This window comes from Octopus sinensis, linkage group LG6 (assembly GCF_006345805.1).
Source record: "Octopus sinensis linkage group LG6, ASM634580v1, whole genome shotgun sequence".
Lineage (NCBI taxonomy): Eukaryota > Metazoa > Mollusca > Cephalopoda > Octopoda > Octopodidae > Octopus > Octopus sinensis.
Genome location: NC_043002.1, coordinates 98,652,323 through 98,676,150, shown reverse-complemented (window position 1 = coordinate 98,676,150; position 23,828 = coordinate 98,652,323). Strand labels below are relative to the sequence as shown.

At 36.4% G+C, this 23,828-nt stretch overlaps 1 protein-coding gene across 2 annotated transcripts in view; it reads right to left on the bottom strand.

Moving 5' to 3' along the window:
* The window catches only part of LOC115212774 (semaphorin-5A), a 455,488-nt gene that overhangs the window by 53,000 nt on the left and 378,660 nt on the right, over positions 1–23,828 (bottom strand). The window contains exons 18-21 of one of the 2 annotated variants that reach the window (XR_004999783.1): positions 14,113–14,286; positions 11,023–11,202; positions 8,352–10,255; positions 6,399–8,127 (exon numbers count right to left, since the gene is read on the bottom strand). Coding sequence is in view for 1 of the 2 variants with exons in the window: in XM_036504186.1 (XP_036360079.1) it covers positions 10,073–10,255; positions 11,023–11,202; positions 14,113–14,286 (537 nt within the window). In the remaining variant the exon portion in view is untranslated. Of the gene's footprint in view, positions 1–6,398; positions 8,128–8,351; positions 10,256–11,022; positions 11,203–14,112; positions 14,287–23,828 lie in introns of those variants that run through there. The other variant, XM_036504186.1, reaches the window with a different exon arrangement.

Sequence of the window (23,828 nt, the reverse complement as noted above, 5' to 3'; positions counted from 1 at the left end):
TATGTATACACATACATATATACATATATATTAATGTATATATACATATACATACATATGTATACACATACATATATACATATATATATATTAATGTATATATACATATATATATCTATATATGAATATATACATATATATATATCCATAAGTATATTTGTATGTATGTATATATATCCATAAGTATATTTATATGTATGTATATATATCCATAAGCATATTTGTATGCATATATATATACATATATATGTATATATATATATACATATATATGTATATATATAGATATATAAATATATATACATATATATCTATATATATATATACATACAAATATACTTATGGATTTATATACATACATACAAATATACTTATGGATATATATACATACATACAAATATACATATGGATATATATACATACATACAAATATACATATGGATATATATACATACATACAAATATACTTATGGATATATATATGTATATATTCATATATAGATATATATATGTATATATATAAGGTGTACATATGTATATCAGAATATCTCTAAGTATATGTGTGTGTTTGTGTAAAAGCACATAAATATAAATATATGTGTGTATGAGTAAATGTACATATGTGTTTTTAACAGTTCAAATATCTATGCATTATCAATATTCTATAATTCAGGTATATTTCTAACATTGACGCATCGAGATTTTTGTCCGTGTCAATATATGAATATGCATCGTATGAATGAATCCAATAGGATGAATATTTGTGTTTATATATGCATGTGTATGTATACATATATATATATAATTTGTTCATGACTTTTATAATATATGCAGCAAGAAAGCATGTATATGTTCATATGTATTTGTGTGTGTGTGTGTGGAGAATATATCTATACATGTATATATAAATATTTATATAGATATGTTAAATTTTTTTTCACATTTTTGTACATTAATAGCTATTATTACATTTAGGTGGACCAATACACTAATTACATTATATTATACATATATGCATATATACACACATACACACACACATGCAGACATAGATATAAACAAACAAACAAACAAACATATGATGTTCAGAGTGATAATGTTGCCTGCAAACTGAACAGAAGTATATAAAATAGAGCCACTCCATTGGTCAGTTCTCAGCAAGCACGAACCCTTAACTAGAAATAATAACTGGCATCTTCCCCTTCACAACCAACATCGACACCAACACCAACACCACCAACACCAATTTCCAGCATTATGAATCTTTTACTTAACTGAACCTGTTAATGAAACCAGTGGCCCTCATATTCGGTTGAGATTCCTCGTGAAATGTGTTATTTCTCTTGTCGTTTGAAGAAGATCTTTCAAGATCTTTGCTTGTGAATAGGTGAGAGTGAATGAAGGTCAGAGTCTGAGATTAATTCTTGAACCTTAAAAATGTATCTCTCATACATAATAGTGTCTGTAGACAAATATACATACACACACATACACTGAGAGAGCTAGTCCAACATGACCTTAGCCATGATGACTTAAACAAACTAATGAACATACACACATATCCATTGCTTCCTTCCATACTACACAATTATAAGCCTTGCAGTACATGATGCTAACCAGTTACAGATAATTCATGATTTCCATATTGTTTTTTATGATTCATATTCAACCCCCAACACCCACCATGTTGATACTTACAAATATATGCCACACCAACAATAACACCAACAACAAAAGCAATGAATAACTACTGACACCTCCAAAACCACCACTTCTATTATTATTATTATTATTATTATTGTTATTATTATTATTATTATTATTATTATGTGTTCTCATAACCACCACAAACAGAATACCACCACCACCACCACCATCACCTTCCTAACCACTATATCGCTCATACCATTACCATTTTTGTTACAATTACGATCACTACTATTACTATAATCACCATCATTATTAACAAGAATATACTAAACTAAACAGATATGTTAAATAAGTTTCTTAAACCATCCTAGTGCTACAATAAACAGACTTATAACAGACAGTGATTCTCTATTCAATCAATACAATATTTTATAAAAATGATAGGCGCAGGAGTGGCTGTGTGGTAAGTAGCTTGCTAACCAACCACATGGTTCCGGGTTCAGTCCCACTGCGTGGCATCTTGGGCAAGTGTCTTCTGCTATAGCCCCGGGCCGACCAATACCTTGTGAGTGGATTTGGTAGACAGAAACTGAAAGAAGCCTGTCGTATATATGTATATATATATATATATATATATGTGTGTGTGTATATGTGTGTGTGTGTTTGTCCCCCTAGCATTGCTTGACAACCGATGCTGGTGTGTTTACGTCCCCGTCACTTAGCGGTTCGGCAAAAGAGAAGACCGATAGAATAAGCACTGGGCTTACAAAGAATAAGTCCCGGGGGTCGATTTGCTCGACTAAAGGCGGTGCTCCAGCATGGCCGCAGTCAAAATGACTGAAACAAGTAAAAGAGTAAAAAGAGTATGTCATATAATTAAGAGACCTATCTATAGTTATGTTATATTGTTGAAGTCCAATGGCAATGTCTTATGAAAGAATATACTGCTTTAAAAGTAAAGTTCACTGAGTAATTAACTAGTTGTCAAATGTAACTAACAGTAACTATTCCAGTCTTTTTTCCTATCATAGCTTCCACATTAAATAACTAAGACTTGTTGCAATAGAGCTACATCCGGATTCACAAGATAGTTACACAATAATACACAGTAACCAATACAATTTAACCCATTACGTATACAGAGTAATCAAGCCATGCTATTCATAATGATCTATGTATGGGTAGGGTTAGTCAGTAATAACTATGTACATTGTTTCTCATAGGAGATGAGGGTGAGGGTGAGGGTGGCTGTAGCATTTTGCAAATGGCATACACAAATTGCCATTTTTTTCTCTATTATACTTTACTAGTTTCAGTCACTGGACTGTGGCCATGCTAGGGCACTACCTCGAAGGGTTTAGTTGAAAAAATTGCCCCTAGGCTTTGTTTTTTCTTTTTTCTGAGCCTGGTACTTATTCTATCTATTTCTTTACTACCCACAAGGGGCTAAGTATAGAGGGGACAAACAAGGATAGACAAAGGGATTAAGTCGATTACATCGACCCCAGTGCGAAACTGGTACTTTATTTATCGACCCCGAGAGGATGAAAAGCAAAGTCGACCTCGGCGGAATTTGAACTCACAATGTAACGACAGACGAAATACCGCTAAGCATTTCGCACGGTGCGCTAACGTTTCTGCCAGCTCGCCGCCTGGTACTTATTCTATCGATTTCTTTTTTTCTGAAACATTAATTTAGAAGGATGTCAACAAACAAACACCAGTTGTCTAGTGGTGGTGCAGGAGAAACACAAACACACACATTTAGATGTATACATATCATCATCATTGTTTAATGTCTGCCTTCCATGCTGGCATGGGTTATAAATGCAACAGGCTTCTTTCTATTTCTGTCAACCAAATCTACTCACAAGGATTTGGTTGATCCAGGGCTATAGTAGAAGATACTTGCCCCAGGTGCCACACAGTGAGACTGAACTCAAAACCATGTGGTTGGGAAGCAAACTTTTTACCACACAACCACACTTATGCCTGTTTAATAAAACTAAGATGACTTAAAACTTTTCAAGCTTAAAACCATTTCTGAGGTTAAATTTGTCCTCATTGTAGCAAACAAAGAAGAATTACATGGATGTAAAGCACTTTTGTCTTCTGCTTAATAAAAAGTTTTAAGTGAGACTAAAGACAAATTTCATTGATATTTTAAAGGAGGCCAGGTATTTATCACTTTGAGAACTGACTAAATTGCTTCATTATTCTCATGGTATAAATCCAATTTTATCAGAAGGCAGCAATAACAGTTATTAAGATGTGCTTATTAGAAATATCTATACTACTAGCCTCTATTTTAGAGTGAGGAAGTAGTAATAATAATGGTGATTCACATAGTGATCATGATGACAGATAATAATTTTTTCTAGTTTTTTAAACAAGGCCAGCAATTTTGAGAGGTGGGGGGGGAGAGTTGATTACAGTGACCCCAGCACTTGACTGGTACTTATGCTATCAACCTTTGAGGGATGAAAGGTAAAGTTAACCTTCCCAGGATTTGAACTCAGAATGTAAAGAGCTGGAAGAAGTATAAGTAGAGCATTTTTTCCAACATGCTAACTATGTAGCCAGCTCACCAGCTTAATAATAATAATAATAATAATAATAATAATAATAATAATAATAATAATAATAATAATGATAGCAATAATTCTCAAGATTCTTGAAGCATGACCAGTAAACAAGTGTTACCTTAGTCTGTTGGCTGTAGACAGCTTACACTTTCTACCGTACCCAACAAAATAAACTGAGAGTTTTCATCAAATAATAATAATAATAATAATAATAATCTTTTATGCTATAGGCACAAGGCCTGAATTGGGGATGGGGGTGGGCACTATTTGATTATATCAACTCCAGTGCTCAACTGGTACTTTTACATCAACTCTAAAACGATGAAAGCAAAGTCGACTTCAGCAGAATTTGAACTCAGAACGTAAAGACAGAGAAATAATAATAACAACAACAACAACAACAAAGATTGAAATTTTGGAGGGACATGTATGTGATGTCAGTATTTGGCTGGTATTTTAATTAATCAATTCCAAAAGGGTCAACAATAAACTTATTATTTTATTACTCCTTTCAATAATGACTAACTGTAACATAGATATAATGGATTTATATTTTTATATGGACTGGCATAGTCGAGTTAATTTCCTGACATAGTAAGAATGGTTTTAATCTCAATAACAATTAATACAAAACTCATAATGAAGATAATCCATTTCAAATCCTTGAATTATTAGTGCTACCACTACAAGCACATCCATGACAACTATTTGATAAACATGATGACCACAATGGTAAAGGTGATGATAGAGATGTTGATGGCAATGACATCTATAACAAGATGATGATTATAATATGGGAAGCACTCCGTCGGTTACGACGACGAGGGTTCCGGTTGATCCGAATCAACAGAACAGCCTGCTTGTGAAATTAACGTGTAAGTGGCTGAGCACTCCACAGACACGTGTACCCTTAACGTAGTTCTTGGGGATATTCAGCGTGACACAGAGAGTGACAAGGCCGGCCCCTTGAAATACAGGTACAACAGAAACAGGAAGAGTGAGAGAAAGTTGTGGTGAAAGAGTACAGCAGGGATCACCACCATCCCCTGCCGGAGCCTCGTGGAGCTTTAGGTGTTTTCGCTCAATAAACACTCACAACGCCCGGTCTGGGAATCGAAACCGCGATCCTATGACCGCGAGTCCGCTGCCCTAACCCCTGGGCCATTGCGCCTCCACTGATGATTATAATAATGATGATGATGATGATGATCAAAATTATAATAGCAGCAATTAAAAAGGAAAACATATTCAAGAGAGTCTCTCTTAAATTTAATGACTCATCCTAACAGAATTGCATTAGCAGCAGCAAATAATGATTAAGGATGAGATTTTAACAATTTTCACAAGTTGTGTGTGTGTGTGTGTGTGTGTGGTTGAACTACAAATCTGCTGTAAGTAGACTGGTTTGACTATGTGCATGAAGTCATCCTTGTAAAAGACAAGAATTACAAGTACAGCCAGCTGTCTTTTTTGAGCATGCATGACTAGACAGCATGCACCACAGTTGCTTTTGTACTCACAAGCAGACAAGGACACCTTCTCAGTACCTCAATTCTTGGTCCAGGGGAATACCCAGGACATGACAGATGAAAGGTGAGAGGGTTGTGCCAACATTCATTCAGCTGTAACTCATTCTCAGATGATTACACTGAAGCTACATGAAATGAAATGTTTTGCTCAAGGACACAACATGATACCCAGTCCATAAACTGAACACACAACCCTCTAATCCTAATCATCAGACAAACTCTTAAGCAATATGCCACCAGGAGAGCACTCATGACATTTTTCACAGCCTCCAAGACTACTGGGAGAGAAAAGAAGAAAAACAAATCACAGCTTATAGGATTTCCTTAACACCAGGGACAGGGTCCAAAGCTTGTAACAGTGGATTCTGCTTAAGGTATCCAAACATCAGGTGGTGGCATTAAACTGGATGGCAGGATTCCAAACTCAGTACACTACTTGTATTTTATTTTATCAACCTCAAGAAGGATGAGAGGAATAGTTGATTTTGGTAGGATTTCAAATCAGAGCATAAAGAGGTGCACCTAAATATACCAAAGGATTTTATCAGATACTTTCTGATTCCACAAGATCAGCATCATTATATCATTATTATAAGGATTATTATTATTATTATTATTATTAATAATATTAGTAAAAGTAAATCGTTTTGTTTCATTTGTTTGTTTTGTTTTGTTCTTTTTTGTTTTTTTTACATATAAATTTCACAAGCCTTATATATTCATGGGAAAGGTTAAAATGATAAGTTTTGACTTTCATGCTTCCCTAAAAAGCACCAACAACACAAAATAGTTCTAAATGAAAATCGGAACTAAGTCATACAATCGGCACACCACAGCAATTACCACAACAATAATTTTACATCATCTTCATCATTATCATTATTATTATTATTATTATTATTATTATGAAAGAAAATTTCTGGGTAAGTCAATTAACTCAACTCCAATACTTAAAAGTAAGGTGTCAGTGAAGTAACACAAGGTCAGTTAACCAACTGACCCTTTCCCCCAGATTGTTGGCTTTGTACCTATATTAGGAATAATTATTAATATCATTACCATTATTATTAATATTATTAATATTATTATTATGGTTGTAGCTGTACTCAACCTACACTCAGCATGCATCTGTATGCCAGGGAGTACAGATTGGAGAGCACACTTACCCTTAATAGTCAAGGTAATCCTGGATCTCTGGGTTTCCTTGAATGGCCCTAAGTGATGGTTCTCCACAGGGACATTATCAGATTTTATACCCTTCATACAGTCAATTTTTCATTTCATTTCATTTCAATGTAAATCCTATCCCTTTCACTTTATGTACTCTATCCTATTATGTATCCTCATTTGTTGCCCTTGTAGTAATAATGAATTATCATCATCATTATTATTATTATTTTTATTTTTATTATTATTATTATTATTATTATTAAGTTAGTGATATCTGTTCTGGTTCTTTACATTCTGAGTTGAAATCCTGTCAGAGTTAACTTTGTCTTTCATCCTTTTGAGAATGATAAAATGAAGTGCCAGCCAAGAACTGGGGCTTATATAATCGACTAACTACCTCCTGCCTCAAAATTGCTGGCCTTGCACCTAAATCGGAAACAGCTATTAATAGTGTCGTTGTCGTTGTAGTTAAAGGAAAAACTAATCCATATGCTAAATGCAGATTTTTTATTAGATCCTGAAAGTTAAATAAAATTAAACCAAGCAGGTACTTTAAATGTAAAGTGAAACAGTAGAAAACGAACACTGGTCTGTGTCAGCAAACAGTAAGTATATACATAAATAATCTATGTTGTAGAAAGATACACAATATAAGAACATGCTAAAAGTAGACTAACAAGGAAAACGAGGACCATCATAATGATGCTGATGATGGTGGTACTGGTTGTGGTGGTGATAAACATACCAAAATACAATACATACATAATATCAAAGTATGAAATAGATGGCATGAAATTATCATTAATAATGATAATAATGATGATGACAACAGTAATAGCACATTATAATGTTGACAAATACTTATAATGATACAAGTAATGAGGATGCCTTTTTAACAAGACTTAACAAGGCAAAGAGGGTTGCCCAGTAATTTACTATAATGATTAAAACACTTAAAATCAAATATCAGGTACTTTAATTTCTATAATGGGCACAAATTCAGCCACAAATTCAGATGAAGATTATAGTAATTAGATTGATCCCAATGTGTGGCTCGTATTTTATTTTATCAGCTTTAAAAGGATGAACAATAATGTTGCTTCTTCTCTCAATAATAATAATTTTCAATGTGGACACAAGATTATAATTTTAGAAGAAGATACAACCAATAAAATTAACTCCAGTATTTAACCCTTTAGTGTTTAAACCGGCCATATCCGGCCAAAATATTCTACCTATTTTATGTTCAAACTAGTCAGATGTGGTCATTCATAACTACCTTATTGTGTCATTTTCAAAATAAACAATCACATCTTTGAAATCTCAAAGCCATGAAATGATGCAAGATTAATTTTACATGGTGTGAATACATAAGCTTTACATTTGATAGAATAATCTGAATGTTAAAGGGTTAAACAGCACTAAATTCATTGGTTGTAGATGGATGAAGGGTAAAAATTGAGCTTGTCAAGATAAGAAAATGAACCCCAATGCAAAGTAATTTGTCTGGTGCTCAACTATTTCTGCCAATCCAGATAATGATAATGATATTGATGATAGTGGTGTTAATGAAAATAATGGATGGCAATAATGACAAGAATAATAATGAAAATAGAAAGTATAATTGCAACAATAAATTATTATATATGCACTTCATGCAGTTTACAAAAAAAAAAAAAAAACTATCAGCGTGACTATCATTCTATCTACCAAACATTCAACCAGAATTTACTGTTTACATCTATACTTTATTTACTCACTACTTCTTCCCATCATGCAACTGTTTGCCCCTTTTCAACTTTCTTCATTTTCAAACAAATTTGATCATCCTTAGATTTATTTTTGTCCTTTACATTATTCTTTTTTTCATTTAATTATCATGTCTACATTAGGTATTGGGGTTGCAAGAGTAGAGATACATGTCAAAGGCATCTATAATTGTCTAGAGAATAAATAATTCAGGTATGCCTCCATATGAAAAATAACAGCAGTTAAAATAGTGTGTTAATATATCTAATGTACAGAACACTAAATATGTTAACCAGAAATAGTTATACAGTGAGAAAATAAAACAATATTGTTTTCATTGTTTTCGTAAATACAGTATTGGCTACACTTTGCTGATGAGCCTATAACAAAAGAGAAACATGTCCAGAGTTGTCTCCCATGCTTGTTAAAGCAGTGATGGAAGACCCACAAAGTAGCTAACTTTGATTTTGATATTTATAAGAGGTGACAGTGTTGGTGGTTGTGGTTGTAGCAATGAGACAAATACAGTGGTGGTCATGGTGGTGGTGGTGATAGTGATGATGGAAATGGTCAAGGTGGTTTCAAGGATTGACAGGAGAAGTAAATATTAAAAACCATAGTAAAAATCGATGGTGGTGGTGGTGGTGTTGGTGTTGGTGGTGAAAGGTGAACAAACAAGTATGTAATAAAACTGGAGAGCCAGTGGGTCAAGGGGGAAAATTGTATATGGTGGGGAAGAAAATGCAAACACAAAAAATTACATGCAGTACAATATCTCTCTTTCCTTCAATTCAAAATATCCACACACACATATGAATATATGGATAATACAAAATATCCACACACACATATGAATATATGGATAATACAAGTGTATGTACATATACATATATAAATATGTTATATATATATGTTACTTATAGACATATTATATCTTAGAAATATATACATGGGTATATATAATTATATTTATATAACAAACCAAGCCATACACTTTACACATGTAATGCAATGTATACGCCTTGGTGAGTGTATAGGAGGACTTGCATGTGTGTGCATGGTGTGTATGCATGTATGTGGGTGGGTGTATACATGTAAAATTTCTTAGTTATTCACAATCACATTAATATATATTTGTTTGTTACTTATTTTCTTTTTGTTTGTTTGTTTGTTGTTGTTTGCATGTTATGTGTCTGTATTTATATTTCCTCCACTTATACCGCTAGGTGTACCACTACTACTTCTACTATGAACATTTCTGACACACTAGAAAGACTCCAAGTGTCCGGCAGTTGCAGTATTTACGGAATAGTTTCCTTTTGAACTTACAGTACTTGCGAAGGACTCGATCTACGGGCATGTATATGTCGACAGGATTGCGAAGCTCACCTGAGTTGTGACACACTCCATTGTTTAAGCAGAAACGCACTTGGCTTTTCATGTGCTTTGCTCGGATCATGTGACGATCCGGGACTGGTGCGCTGCACGAAAAACGGAAGCGCTGCTCAAAGTATCCACCTCTTGTTGTATTCGTCTTCACCCAGTCGCTCCATGGTACCACTTTTACTTTGGCTGTAAGTACAGAAAACGATGAGACTTGGTGTGAGAAGAGATGCAATAGAAGCAGAGAATATAGAATAAGAAATAGAAGAGAATAGGATAAAAGAGAAAAAAGAAAATTGAATAAGAAACACACTAGAATAGTGGAAACAGATTAAAGTAAGAGAATATTACATTTATAAAGGAATAAAGGAATTCAATGAGGGAATATGATATAGCTATAAAGCAATAAAGGAATATAAGAGAATAAAATATATTTCTTATAAAAGCATGAGGCGAGAACTTTGGGATGAGGGGGTTGTTACTCAATTAAATCACCCCCAATACTTGACTGGTACTTTATTTGATCAACCCATGAAGATTGAGTAGAATCATGATCAAATATGTTGCAAAATTAAAGGGAATATTATATAAAATATAAGGGAATTAACCACACAATCTTTTTTCTTTCATAGTATATCTAGGATACATTGTGCAATGTGACCTGCCTTTGTTGTTGTTCTCATCATTAAGTCTCATGTTACCCTCTCGACTGAGTAGACCTAAAATCCAAGGCATTTCAGCTTTCACCATTCAATAATTTTTGAATACCAGTGACCTCAACGTTAGTTGAATTCTTACTTCTTTATAATTAACAGGGTTTGATCTGAGGGAAATTTTAACAGCTACTTCTAGCAAGTCAGTCTAATATGTAGTTGTTTCTTGCATTTGTTGTTGATATAGATAAAGATGATGATGATAATGAAGATAATAATAGCCATGATGAGGACTATACTTACCATCACAGTTATGTTTATTGCACATACGCCATTCCTGTTCATTTCCAATACAAGGTAAGCCCTTGTGTTTTGGCGGTGGGTTGTCACAGTTACGGCGTCTTGTTTGAACTCCTCCATAACATCGCTCTGAGCATCCAGCCCATGAGGACCACATTGACCACTGGCCATTGATAGGGCTATCTGTGTAAGTAAAGAGAAAGTAAAGAGTGTGTTAGGGTTGTGTATGTTGTAAGGTGTATAATGATTTTAAATTTTGGCACAAGGCCAGCAATTTTGAGGTATGTGCTAAACCAATTACAACAACCCCAGTGCTCAACTGAAACTTATTTAATTGGCTCCGAAAGGATAAAAGACAAATTTGAACTCAGAATGTAAAGATGGACGAAATGCTGCTAAGCGTTCGACCCAAGAAAAGATGAAACAGTGTGTGGTGGCAAGATAATGATGAAACTAATATGCTCTTGCATATTAGAGAGAGAGAGAGAGAGAGAGCGAGAGAGAGGATGAGGAGTAAAGGACAAAAGATGAGAAAAGGAAGAGAGAGGTAGAAAGAGAAGAGAGTGAAACAGAAAGAGTGAGGATAAGTAAGAGAAATCGAGAGAGAGAAAGAGGGTGAACAAGAGATTAAATAGGAGGGTGAGTGAGAGGAGATATGGAAAAGAAGGTGGATGGAAGAAATGTGAGTGGGTGGAAGAGAAAATGTTTAGGAGAAGGAGAGGTGGGCGATGATGATGATGAATGAATGATGGAGATGGTATGAATACGCCTGAATGTAAAGAAACAAACAAGTCTCAAAGAATGGAAGGACATCATTAGTAGAAATGGAAGAAGAAGCCAAAAAAACACTAATCACAATGACTATTGTAACCTTGTTGCAAACATTTAAACAGGCTTGTGTGTGTGTGTGTGTGTGTGTGTGTGTGTGTGTGTATTGGTGGTGTTTTATATATACTTATATATATGTCAAACAGCACCGTTTCTGAAAACTTTGCCTAATGACATCCTGCCATGGTTAATAATAATGTAGCAAGAGATTCAACAACACATTGAAAAACACTCATGTTGCCAAATTAGAGAAAAAATAAAAAATTGAGACGGAGAGAGGGAGAGGAAAAAAAGAGAGGGAAAAGAAAAGGATAATATTTATACATATGCACATAAATAGTTATTAGTGAGGGATTATCAATCCGAGCAAAATATTTTATAAGCTCTCTCTCTACACTAGGCTAACAATATTGTTTAAATTAGTAAAGAAAACCATGCATTCTTGTGCCAGAGTCTGAGATCATAATTCATCATATTCTATATTGTAAATCTGTGGTTGTGCTCCAGTTATAGTGCTTTTTATACTCAGCATATATTGGAGTGGCTGTGTGGTATGTAGCTTGCTAACCAACCACATGGTTCCGGGTTCAGTCCCACTGCGTGGCATCTTGGGCAAGTGCCTTCTGCTATAGCCCCGGGCCGACCAATGCCTTGTGAGTGGATTTGGTAGACGGAAACTGAAAGAAGCCTGTCGTATATATGTGTATATATATGTATGTGTGTGTATGTGTTTGTGTGTCTGTGTTTGTCCCTCTAGCGTTGCTTGACAACCGATGCTGGTGTGTTTACGTCCCCGTCACTTAGCGGTTCGGCAAAAGAGACCGATAGAATAAGTACTGGGCTTACAAAAGAATAAGTCCCGAGGTTGATTTGCTCGACTAATGGCGGTGCTCCAGCATGGCCGCAGTCAAATGACTGAAACAAGTAAAAGAGTAAAAGAGAATATACATACATCACTCCATATATATTCTTTTACTTGTTTCAGTCATTTGACTGCGGCCATGCTGGAGCACCGCCTTTAGTCGAGCAAATCGACCCCAAGACTTATAAGCCTAGTATTTATTCTATCAGTCTCTTTTGCCAAACCGCTAAGTTAGGTGAAAGTAAACACACTAACATCAATTGTCAAGTGATGGTGGGGGGAAAATCACAGACAAAGAAACATATATATATATATATATATATATATATACGATGGGCTTCTTTCAGTTTCCGTCTACCAAATCCACTCACAAAGCTTTGGTTGGACCAAAGGTATAGTAGAAGACACTTGTCCAAGGTGCCACACAGTGGGACTGAACCCAGAACCATGTGGTTGGTAAGCAAGCTACTTACCATACAGCCTTGCCTGTGCCTATATACATATATGAATTCTTTACTTGTTTCAGTCATTGGACAGCAGCCAAGTTGGAATTCTACTTTGAAGGGATTAGTTGAAGAAATCAATTCCAGTCTTTATTATAAGTTTGATGTTTGTTCTATTAGTTTATTTTGCTTACAAACCAACACTTATTGTCAAGTTGTGACTGACATACACAGGTATGTGCACGCATACACACACACACACACACACACACACACACACAGATAAAGCACTTTTGAAAAGTTTCTTTTCACCAAATCTACTCACAAGGCATTGGTCTGCCACAGTAAAAGACAAATGCTTAAGGTGCTGTGCAGTATGACTGAAGCCAAAAAATGTGGCTATGATGGGGATTTCATAACCACACAGTTATGATTGCACCCACACAAACACCTGCATATACATGTAGGAATATATATAGGAGTGGCTGCATGGTAAGTAGCTTGCTTACCAACCTCATGATTCCAGGTTCATTTTCCCACTGCGTGGCACCTTGGGCAAGTGTCTTCTACTATAGCCTCAGGCCAACCAAAGCCTTGTGAGGATTTGGTAGATGGAAACTGAAAGAAGCCAGTCGTATATATATATATATATATATATATGTATATATATATGTATATGTGTGTGTGTGTGTGTGTGTGTATGTTTGTGCATCTGTGTTTGTCTCCCAGCATCACTTGACAACCGATGGTGGTGTGTTTCCATCCCTGTAACTTAGTGATTTGACAAAAGAGACCGATAGAACAAGTACTAGGCTTCCAAAGAATTAATCCTGGGGTTGATTTGCTCGACTAAAGGCGGTGCTCCAGCATGGCCACAGTCAAATGACTGAAACAAGTAAAAGTAAAAAAAAAGTTCTAAATGTAAGAAGATAAGTATCAAAAGATTAGTGCTTTACTTACAAGGACAACGTGGATTTCCAGGACAGTATTCCTCCTGCTTGGGGGACCCCTCACAATCACGTCCTCCATGCAGTGGGGCCGGATTCCCACAGGTACGTGTGCGAGATCTAACACCACTATTACACGTCTGAGAACAGGATGTCCAAGCAGACCATGGAGTCCATCCACCATGTGCTACAAGAAAGAGAATAGTAAAGAAAACAAATCAAAATCAAATATATCATATATGTGTAAATTAACTAAACATCCTAATAACAATGGTTAATCAAAATATATTGTCTATGTAGAATAATTAGCCTCTGAGTTGCAGCGCTGTCATACTAATGGGATTGTGTTGAAGTGGATGGAAGCACTCCGTCAGTTACGACGATGAGGGTTCCGGTTGATCCGAATCAACGGAACAGCCTGCTCGTGAAATTAACGTCTAAGTGGCTGAGCACTCCACAGAGACGTGTACCCTTAACGTAGTTCTCAGGGATATTCAGCGTGACACAGAGAGTGACAAGACCGGCCCTTTGAAATACAGGTACAACAGAAACAGGTAGTAAGAGTGAGAGAAAGTTGTGGTGAAAGAGTACAGCAGGAATCACCACCATCCCCTGCCGGAGCCTCGTAGAGCTTTAGGTGTTTTCGCTCAATAAACACTCACAATGCCCGGTCTGGGAATCGAAACCGCGATCCTATGACCGCGAGTCCGCTGCCCTAACCACTGGGCCATTGCGCCTCCACTGTGTCGAAGTAGGATATTATCAAATGACAAAAAAAGAGCATGTGAGGGAGTGGCAGTAAGAGAAGTAAAATTAATGTTAGTAAAAGGTTGAGTTAACACAATTAGAGGGGAAAATGAGTGGGCAAATCAAAATTGGAGTTGGAGTAAAAAAATGATTAGAGTAACAATAAAGCTGTTATTACTTTTGATGACACAGGTCCATTAATATATGCATAATTAACTAATCATAATAGCAACATTTAATCAAAGTGTCAAGCATGTATAATAAATGAAGATACTTAATGCAAATATGTTTAATTAACTAAAACCTCATAATGAGAATGGTTAATCAAAACATTGATGCATAATTAACTAAATCTCATAATGAGAATGATTAATCAAAATATAATGTTTGTAAGTTATATATATATATATATATATATATAATATATATTATATATATGTATGTATGTATGTGTGTGTGTATATATATATATATATATATAATTAACTAAACATCATAAATAGGATAGTGGTAACAGTAAGCTTAATGCATCAAAAGCTTTAGTATTTAAATATTTATATTTTAATTAGTACACACCCAACTCATCTTCAAATGCAGTGTTTTCTTTCTTCTTTTGCTTGTTCATGCATACACACACACACACACATGGATAGATAGAGTAGAGTTTGTGTGAACCAATAAGAGAGCTTCTGCATGTTAGCCCAAGCTGGTAGAAATATTTAACCAACTTTATCTAAGTTTAAGTTAACTATAAAAATATAGATGTATACTCTTTACTCTCTTTTACTTGTTTCAGTCATATGACTGCGGCCATGCTGGAGCACCACCTTCAGTCGACCAAATCGACCCCAGGACTTATTCTTTGTAAGCCTACTACTTATTCTATCGGTCTTCTCTTTTGCCGAACTGCTAAGTTACGGGGATGTAAACACACAAGCATCGGTTGTCAAGCGATGTTGGGGGGGGACAACACAGATACACAAACATATACACACACACACACACACACACACACACATATATATATATATATGCATATATACAACGGGCTTCTTTCAGTTTCCGTCTACCAAATCCATTCACAAGGCTTTGGTCGGCCCGAGGCTATAGTAGAAGACACTTGCCCAAGGTGCCACACAGTGGAACTGAACCCGGAACCATGTGGTTGGTAAGCAAGCTACTTACCACACAGCCACTCCTGATATTCGAAATAGAAATTGTATACTGATAGATAATAAGCTAAGCAATTATAAATTCACAGCCAGTTCTTGTAATAGCCTGGGTATCAATCTAGCAATTTCATTTTGGAATGATAGAACCTGCTCCTAAGCCTTACTCCATATGAGTGTGTGTGTATTGTGTAGTACAGTGTAGTGTGTGTGTATAGTGTAGTACAGTGTAGTGTGTGTGTGTATTGTGTAGTACAGTGTGTGTGTGTGTTTGTGTAGTACAGTGTGTGTGTGTGTGTTTGTTTTTTTCTCTATTAACCTTTATCTTGGAAATGATACTAAACCAACTATTTTATCTGGGACAGCAGCTCAATGATTGGTTGGTGATGTTATTGAGCAGCCTGCAGGGAAAGCAGGTTGAAATAAAGAGTGATTAAAGAGATGTAGGTACTGGATTGAGAAACAGAAACAGAAAAAAAGGGGATGAGAGAGGGGAAAAAAAGTAGAAGAAAAGAAAAAAAAAGAAAAAAGAGAGGAACATTAACAAAAAAAGGACAGTGATTGTAAAAAGAATAAAGTAGAGAAAGGGAGAGCGGAGAATTTAGAAGAGATTTTTCTGTACTGTGAGTATTACAGATTGTGTACTTGTGTAATTATATGTGAATGTACTTGTGACTGTTTCTTGTGTGTAAAGACTGTTTGTATATTGTGCAAATAGCTGAACTTATCCTATATCTATAAGACTATACTCTTTTACTTGTTTCATTCATTTGACTGCGGCCAGCAAATCGACCCCAGGACTTATTCTTTGTAAGCCTAGTACTTCTATCAGTCTCTTTTGCTGAACTGCTAAGTTACGGGGATGTAAACACACCAGAATCGGTTGTCAAATGATGCTGGGGGGGACAAACATAGACACACAAACATACACACGCACACACATATATATATATATATATATATATACGACGGGCTTCTTTCAGTCTCCGTCAACCAAATCCACTCACAAGGCTTTGGTCAGCCCGAGGCTATAGTAGAAGATACTTGCCCAAGGTACCACGCAGTGGGACTGAACCTGGAACCATGTGGTTCATAAGCAAGCTACTTACCACACAGCCACTCTTACACCTATATATGTGTCTGTGTAAATGTGTGGGATGAATTATGTATATGCAAGATATAACAGTTGTATATGTGTGATGGTGGTGAGTAATAAGTATATTTTAGTTATGGTTGTTAAGGGTGTATGAGCCAGTGTTGCAATCATGATCACAAGATCATAGTTTCAATTCCTGACTGGGTGGAGCATTGTGATTTTGAGTAAAACACTTCATTTCGTGTTTCTCTGTAATCACTTCAACACCTGATGCATTGTACACTGTGCACCTGTTCAAAAAATGTCAATTTGATGGAAGGAGTGAGCTAATCTACAGCATATGCATTTCATCACTATAGACAAATCATCTGTGCAGGTTGCTCAGCAATAAACTGCAGAGCTGTCTTTCTCAGACTATGAGAAACTACCATCATCATTATTAGATGTGTGTACACATAGGCTGTACGTACATTTGATCATTTAGATGTTTATGTGAATATATGTATATATGACCCGGCAGGACAAGTGAGTCCATAACCCGTGGCCTTCTACATGGGATGGAGCCGGCCTACGTATGCATACCTTCCCTTCTTGGGACACAAAACTCTACTTGTGAAGACCTGTTGAGGCAAGTGAGGATCAGAATCGAAATCGATCAATGGAAATTGCAGATGTGTTACCAGTGCCGGTGGCATGTAAGAGAACCTTCCGTTTCGCAACCGTTGCCAGCACCGCCCCATTTCGTGTCCGCTGCCAGCCTCGCCTGGCACATAAAAAGCACCATCCGTTCGTGGCCGTTTGCCAGCTCTGTCTGGCACCTGTGCAGGTGGCACGTAAAAAGCACCCACTACACTCTCGGAGTGGTTGGCGTTAGGAAGGGCATCCAGCCGTAGAAACACTGCCAGATTTGACTGGGCCTGATGAAGCCTTCTGGCTTCACAAACCCCAGTAGAAATGTCCAACCCATGCTAGCATGGAAAACAGACGCTAAACGATGATGATGATGATGATGATGATATATATATATATATATATATATATATATATATATATATATATATATATTATTTGTTGGAGGCACAATGGCCAAGTGTTTAGGGCAGCGGACTCGCGGTCGTAGGATCGCAGTTTCGATTCCCAGACCAGGCGTTGTGAGTGTTTATTGAGCGAAAACACCTAAAAGCTCCACGAGGCTCCGGCAGGGGGTGGTGATGATCCCTGCTGCACTCTTTCACCTTTATAGGTGCAGGAGTGGCTGTGTGGTAAGTAGCTTGCTTACCAACCACATGGTTCCAGGTTCAGTCCCACTGCGTGGCATCTTGGGCAAGTGTCTTCTGCTATAGCCTCGGGCTGACCAAAGTGAATTTGTATGTGTGTGTATATGTTTGTGTGTCTGTGTTTGTCCCCCCTAGCATTGCTAGGTGTGTTTATGTCCCCGTCACTTAGCGGTTCGGCAAAAGAGACCGACAGAATAAGTACTGGGCTTACAAAGAATAAGTCCCGGGGTTGAGTTGCTCAACTAAAGGCGGTGCTCCAGCATGGCCGCAGTCAAATGACTGAAACAAGTAAAAGAGTAAAAGAGTATATAGGATTCCATGCCCGTGGCACATAAAAAGCACCAACCAATCATGACTGTTGCCAAACTCCTCTCACACCTATGCCGGTGGCACATAAAAAGCACCCAATACACTCACAGAGTGGTTGGCGTTAGGAAGGGCATGCAGCTGTAGAAACACTGCCAGATCAGATTGGAGTCTGTTTTATTATATAAGATAACAGACCTCATATCTTTATGTTTCTGCGTGTGTGTGAGCGTGCATGTGAGATAGAGAGAAGACGAGAGTATATGAGAGCTATGCATACATATACACACATGTATATGTTTAAATTCATATGTATGCACATACACACACACATATTCTATATGAATTTCTAAACAGATATGTGGAAGATGTGAATTTTGTATGAGGACATTTGTGTTTGTGCCTGTGTATGTATGCATGTGTGAGAGAAAGAGAGGAAGAAAGAGAGCATGTAGAAATGCATATGTGTTTGGATGTGTGCTAGACATGATGAGTGTGTAATTAAAACCTTGCATATCAAGCTAAAATTCTAGACCTAAATCAGAGTCTTAACTAGAGTATTGGCTAACTGTAATTCTAGCAGTCATTCTTTGTACATATTTCTCAAGGACTAGCTAGACAGGGATCTTAAATGAAGAACGCATGTATATTTGTGTGTGAATGAGTGCAAATGTATGTATATGCATGTGTGCATATACATATAAATGAGTGTGTTTGTGTGTTTATCTCTTTGTGTGTTTTGATGTGTATGTATCTAAATGCATATATGTGTATGTCTGTGTGTGTGTGTGTGTGTGTAAGAGAGAGAGTGCAAGTTACAAAGCTGAAAGTTTTCTAATGTGCTTGAGTGTATGTGTGTGCCTTTTGGAATGGAGATCCCTATAAGGGTCTGAAGCAGTGTAAAATAAACATAAAATGAATGCAAGTCAACCAGTCATCTTAAAAATGGAAGAACACATGAGAGAATATAGTTCTTGATAAACAGATGGATGGGGTGATCATGGCTCAAATATCTATAGATCTGCTCAATCAAGATGACCAGAAGCTCACAATATCAATATAAGATGAATATGCATGTACAGACAGATAAATAGTCAGAAACTTATCTCTTCAGCCTTTGATATACTCTTTACTCTTTTACTTGTTTCAGTCATTTGACTGTGGCCATGCTGGAGCACCGCCTTTCGTCAAGCAAATCGACCCCGGGACTTATTCTTTGTAAGCCCAGTACTTATTCTATCAGTCTCTTTTTGCCGAACCGCTAAGTGACGGGGACGTAAACACACCAGCATCGGTTGTCAAGCAATGCTAGGGGGACAAACACAGACACACAAACACACACACATACATATATATACATATATACGACAGGCTTCTTTCAGTTTGCGTCTACCAAATCCACTCACAAGGCATTGGTCAGCCCGGGGCTATAGCAGAAGACACTTGCCCAAGATGCCACGCAGTGGGACTGAACCCAGAACCATGTGGTTGTTTAGCAAGCTACTTACCACACAGCCACTCCTACCACTCCTAATATGAAGACAAAAAAAAAATACTAATTTGTAATGATATTGATACAGGCTTAGATTTCTGGATAGAGTTTACTATGTAATAACATGGTTTTGTGTTCTGCTCCACTCGGAAAAGTGTTCTCTGCTATGGCCTCATAAGTAGATATGGTAGATGGAAACTGAAAGAAGCCAGTCATATATATGCACATAATTATCGTTATCATCTAATATCCACTTTGCCACACTAGCATGGATCAGATATCATTTCTTTGAGACAGATATTTTATAGTCAGATGTCCTTCATGTTACCAACACCCACCTATCTCCAAGTAATATAATACTTTCTTATAGTTAAACATGCTTTCACAGAAGACTGGAAACAAGCAATCTCACTTGTTTTATGATGACACTCATTTACAATCATTACATGATGTATATACAAAGATATATATAAACACAGATACACACACATCTATCAAATCCACTCACAAGGCTTTGATTGGCCCAAGGTTACAGCAGAAGACACCTAAGGTGCGGCACTGTGGGACTATACCCAAAAGCACATGGTTAGGGAAAATGCTTTTCAACCACACCACTGCTTAAACACACAAACATGTGTAATGTGTATCTGTGTATGTGTATCACCTTGTATGGACATCATGCAATAATTGTAAACAAGCATCACTGTCATAAAGCAGAATCCTTTGTACAGGAATGTGTTACTTTACTTGGAAACAAATGAGTTTTTGGCAACAGGAAAGCAACAGAAAACCTCATTAGCAAATTCTGTCTGATTTCAATGGAAAAGTGGATGTTAAAACAACAATGATGATGCTGTAGATATCCCTGTATGTTTAAGCAATCACATTGGACTCATGTTCAATCCTACAAGACATTGTCTTTTACCGTAGCCTGAGAGTGACCAATGCCCTGTCAATAAAATTTGGTGAAGAGAAACTGTATCTGTGTATCTTGCTGTGAATATGTGTAAATTATTCAGCATATTTACTTCCGAAGAGAAGGAAACTACTTAAAGAGACCTACTTCAATAAGTGAACTCAGCCAATTAACAGACACTGATTAAAGAAAAACAAATGACAAAATAGCAAGAGCACTCGGAGAGTGCAAACCTCTGCCAAGACAACACCAATGTCCTCTCAACGATTAGCCGAGATGATTTTTAAAATGTGAATGCCTGAAATAAACTTAACTGCTCTCTCTCACAAACGAGAATACTAAAAATGAACCCGACCGCTCTCAAAAATTAAGTAAAATAACAGGATAAATAATCCAGAACACCTGTCTGATACTAGATCGATCCCAAAATCTAATCAGTTCATGCCAGTCATGATGCCAAACATCCCTGAAAGTTTCATCCGAATCCATCAAGCGGTTCTTGAGATATCTTGTCCACAGACAAACAAACACGACTGGAAACAATACCTCTGCCTTCGCGAAGGCAGAGGTAATAACAGACACAGCACTGGCATCAACAACAGAATAAATTTTAACAAACACTTGAAGGCAGTGCCCCAGCATGGCCATAGCTCAATGACTGAAACAAATAGAAGAACAGACAGATAAGTAGATTTTTCCATACACAGATAAACAGATACATAACTATTTAGGTAAGTAAACTCAGTGAAAGAAGATAAAAGATTATGTGCTGAGAGGTGAAATGAATTTATTTACAGCTAGGAAAGATGCTCTTCATTGCTTCTCTGCCCAAAATGTCAAGACTCACCTCACTGCACCATACACATATTTTATTTTACAAATTCCATTAATTTTGTTTCATTTATTTTTCTGACACAAACCATCACTAGTTTTCTCCAGATGTTAGTATTTTTCTTTATCATTTAGTTAAGTAGCTAAATAAATAAATAAAGTGGTTGGTTCATTGGTAAATAGAGAAAACGTTGGTAGGTAGCAATACGGGGGAATATTTTTTACCTCTTCTCAAAGTATTACTTTTCATTTTATCTCATCTTTTAGCTCCCATCTTTTATTAACTTTTCTCTTGCAGTTCTCCCAATAATTCTATACTCGTATGACTCCCATTCTGTTCATCTTATGACTTTCACTACTAATCTGGAACATTTCAACATGAAATATCAGCTTCACACATCTTACCCAATCATACTTATCTTTCAATCTTAGAAAACATAAAAGTGTCACGAACGTGGCTTATTCTTCATAAATGACCAATTCTTTGTTTTAATCTAATTTTTCCAGCTGTATCTCAATAAAGCATTTTTATAACAAATATTATTATCTCACTCATAAATAAGGATACAAGTTTTAGTCTTCTATTTTAATTCCATTCACATCTGTGATACCTTATAGGAATATTAAATCAGCCCCAGTACTTGACTAATACTTTAGTTTATCACTCCTAAAAGGATGAAAGACAAAGGTGACCTTAGCAATATTTGAACTCAGAACATGAAAGGTTCTTTTCTTTTCTGTTGACTTGGAAATAGATACAAAGCTTCTCAAAAATTAGTTCCGTCACTGCTCCTCATAGGAATATTGTAATCATTTGGATTTATAACCTCAACTGTTTTTGAAATGTTGAGAAATTCATTTAAGATTCTTAAAGAAGATGCATTTCGAATTGGTCTCTTTTTGGCAAACTTAGGGAGGCACCAGCATCTGTTGATTAAATCAACCCCAGTACTTGACTGGTGTTTTGTTTTATTGATCTCAAAAAGATAAAAGGCAGAGTTGACTCTGGTGAGATTTGAGCTCAGAACTTGTAGTGATTTGGCCTGATGCTCTATTAGTATTTGTGTACCGAGTTCAAATTCTTCAATGGACTATTTGGATATTAGGGTTAATCCCCCATCCACACCACCTGGTATTTTGGGTACTTTTAACAAAGTTCACTCTGCTGGAAGCATTTGGGCTAGGTCTTCAGTTTGAGGAAAAACTCTTCCTGTCTTCATTCCCACTAGTCTCAAATGCTCTGTAAACATGGCTTTTGAGATTAGCAACACTACTTTTCCACTTTAAAAAAACATTTAAGAAAACATGCTTCATTTTGACAGTGTGTGGACAACAGAGTTGAGTGTGCAGGTGCACCACAGCACAAGTACAAAACCATGATGATGATAATGATGATAATGATGATAATTTATCACAAGGCACCATCAAAGTAAGGAAACAATACTACTGCCTTTCTACAGTCAGCCTGGCAATCATTTAAAATCTAAATTTCAAATTTCCCAAACATTCAAAGAAATTTATCAGCTAATTCTTTGCAAACTATGCTTGACAATGGATGAGATGTGGTTGCTAGAGGCAAGATTTGTCAAAAAGGTACCTTAGACAGGCCGCGTAGTTATGTGATGCTTGAAATGCTGGCGTCAACAAATCACAAGTAAATCTTTCAGACTAAACATACATTGCTGTGTTTCTATAATCTGAGGCCCTGTTGACTTCGTCAAACAGTCATACATGTTTGCAGCACCACCAGGACAGGCAATGGGGGGAATGAGGAGGTGGCTGGGACACCTGCAGTTGTATGTATTCACGAGTGAGAATGATAAGGTAAATGAAAGTAGCAATGTTATTATTGTTCGTGTACTGCTGGTAATGGTAATAACAATGTTATTGATGAT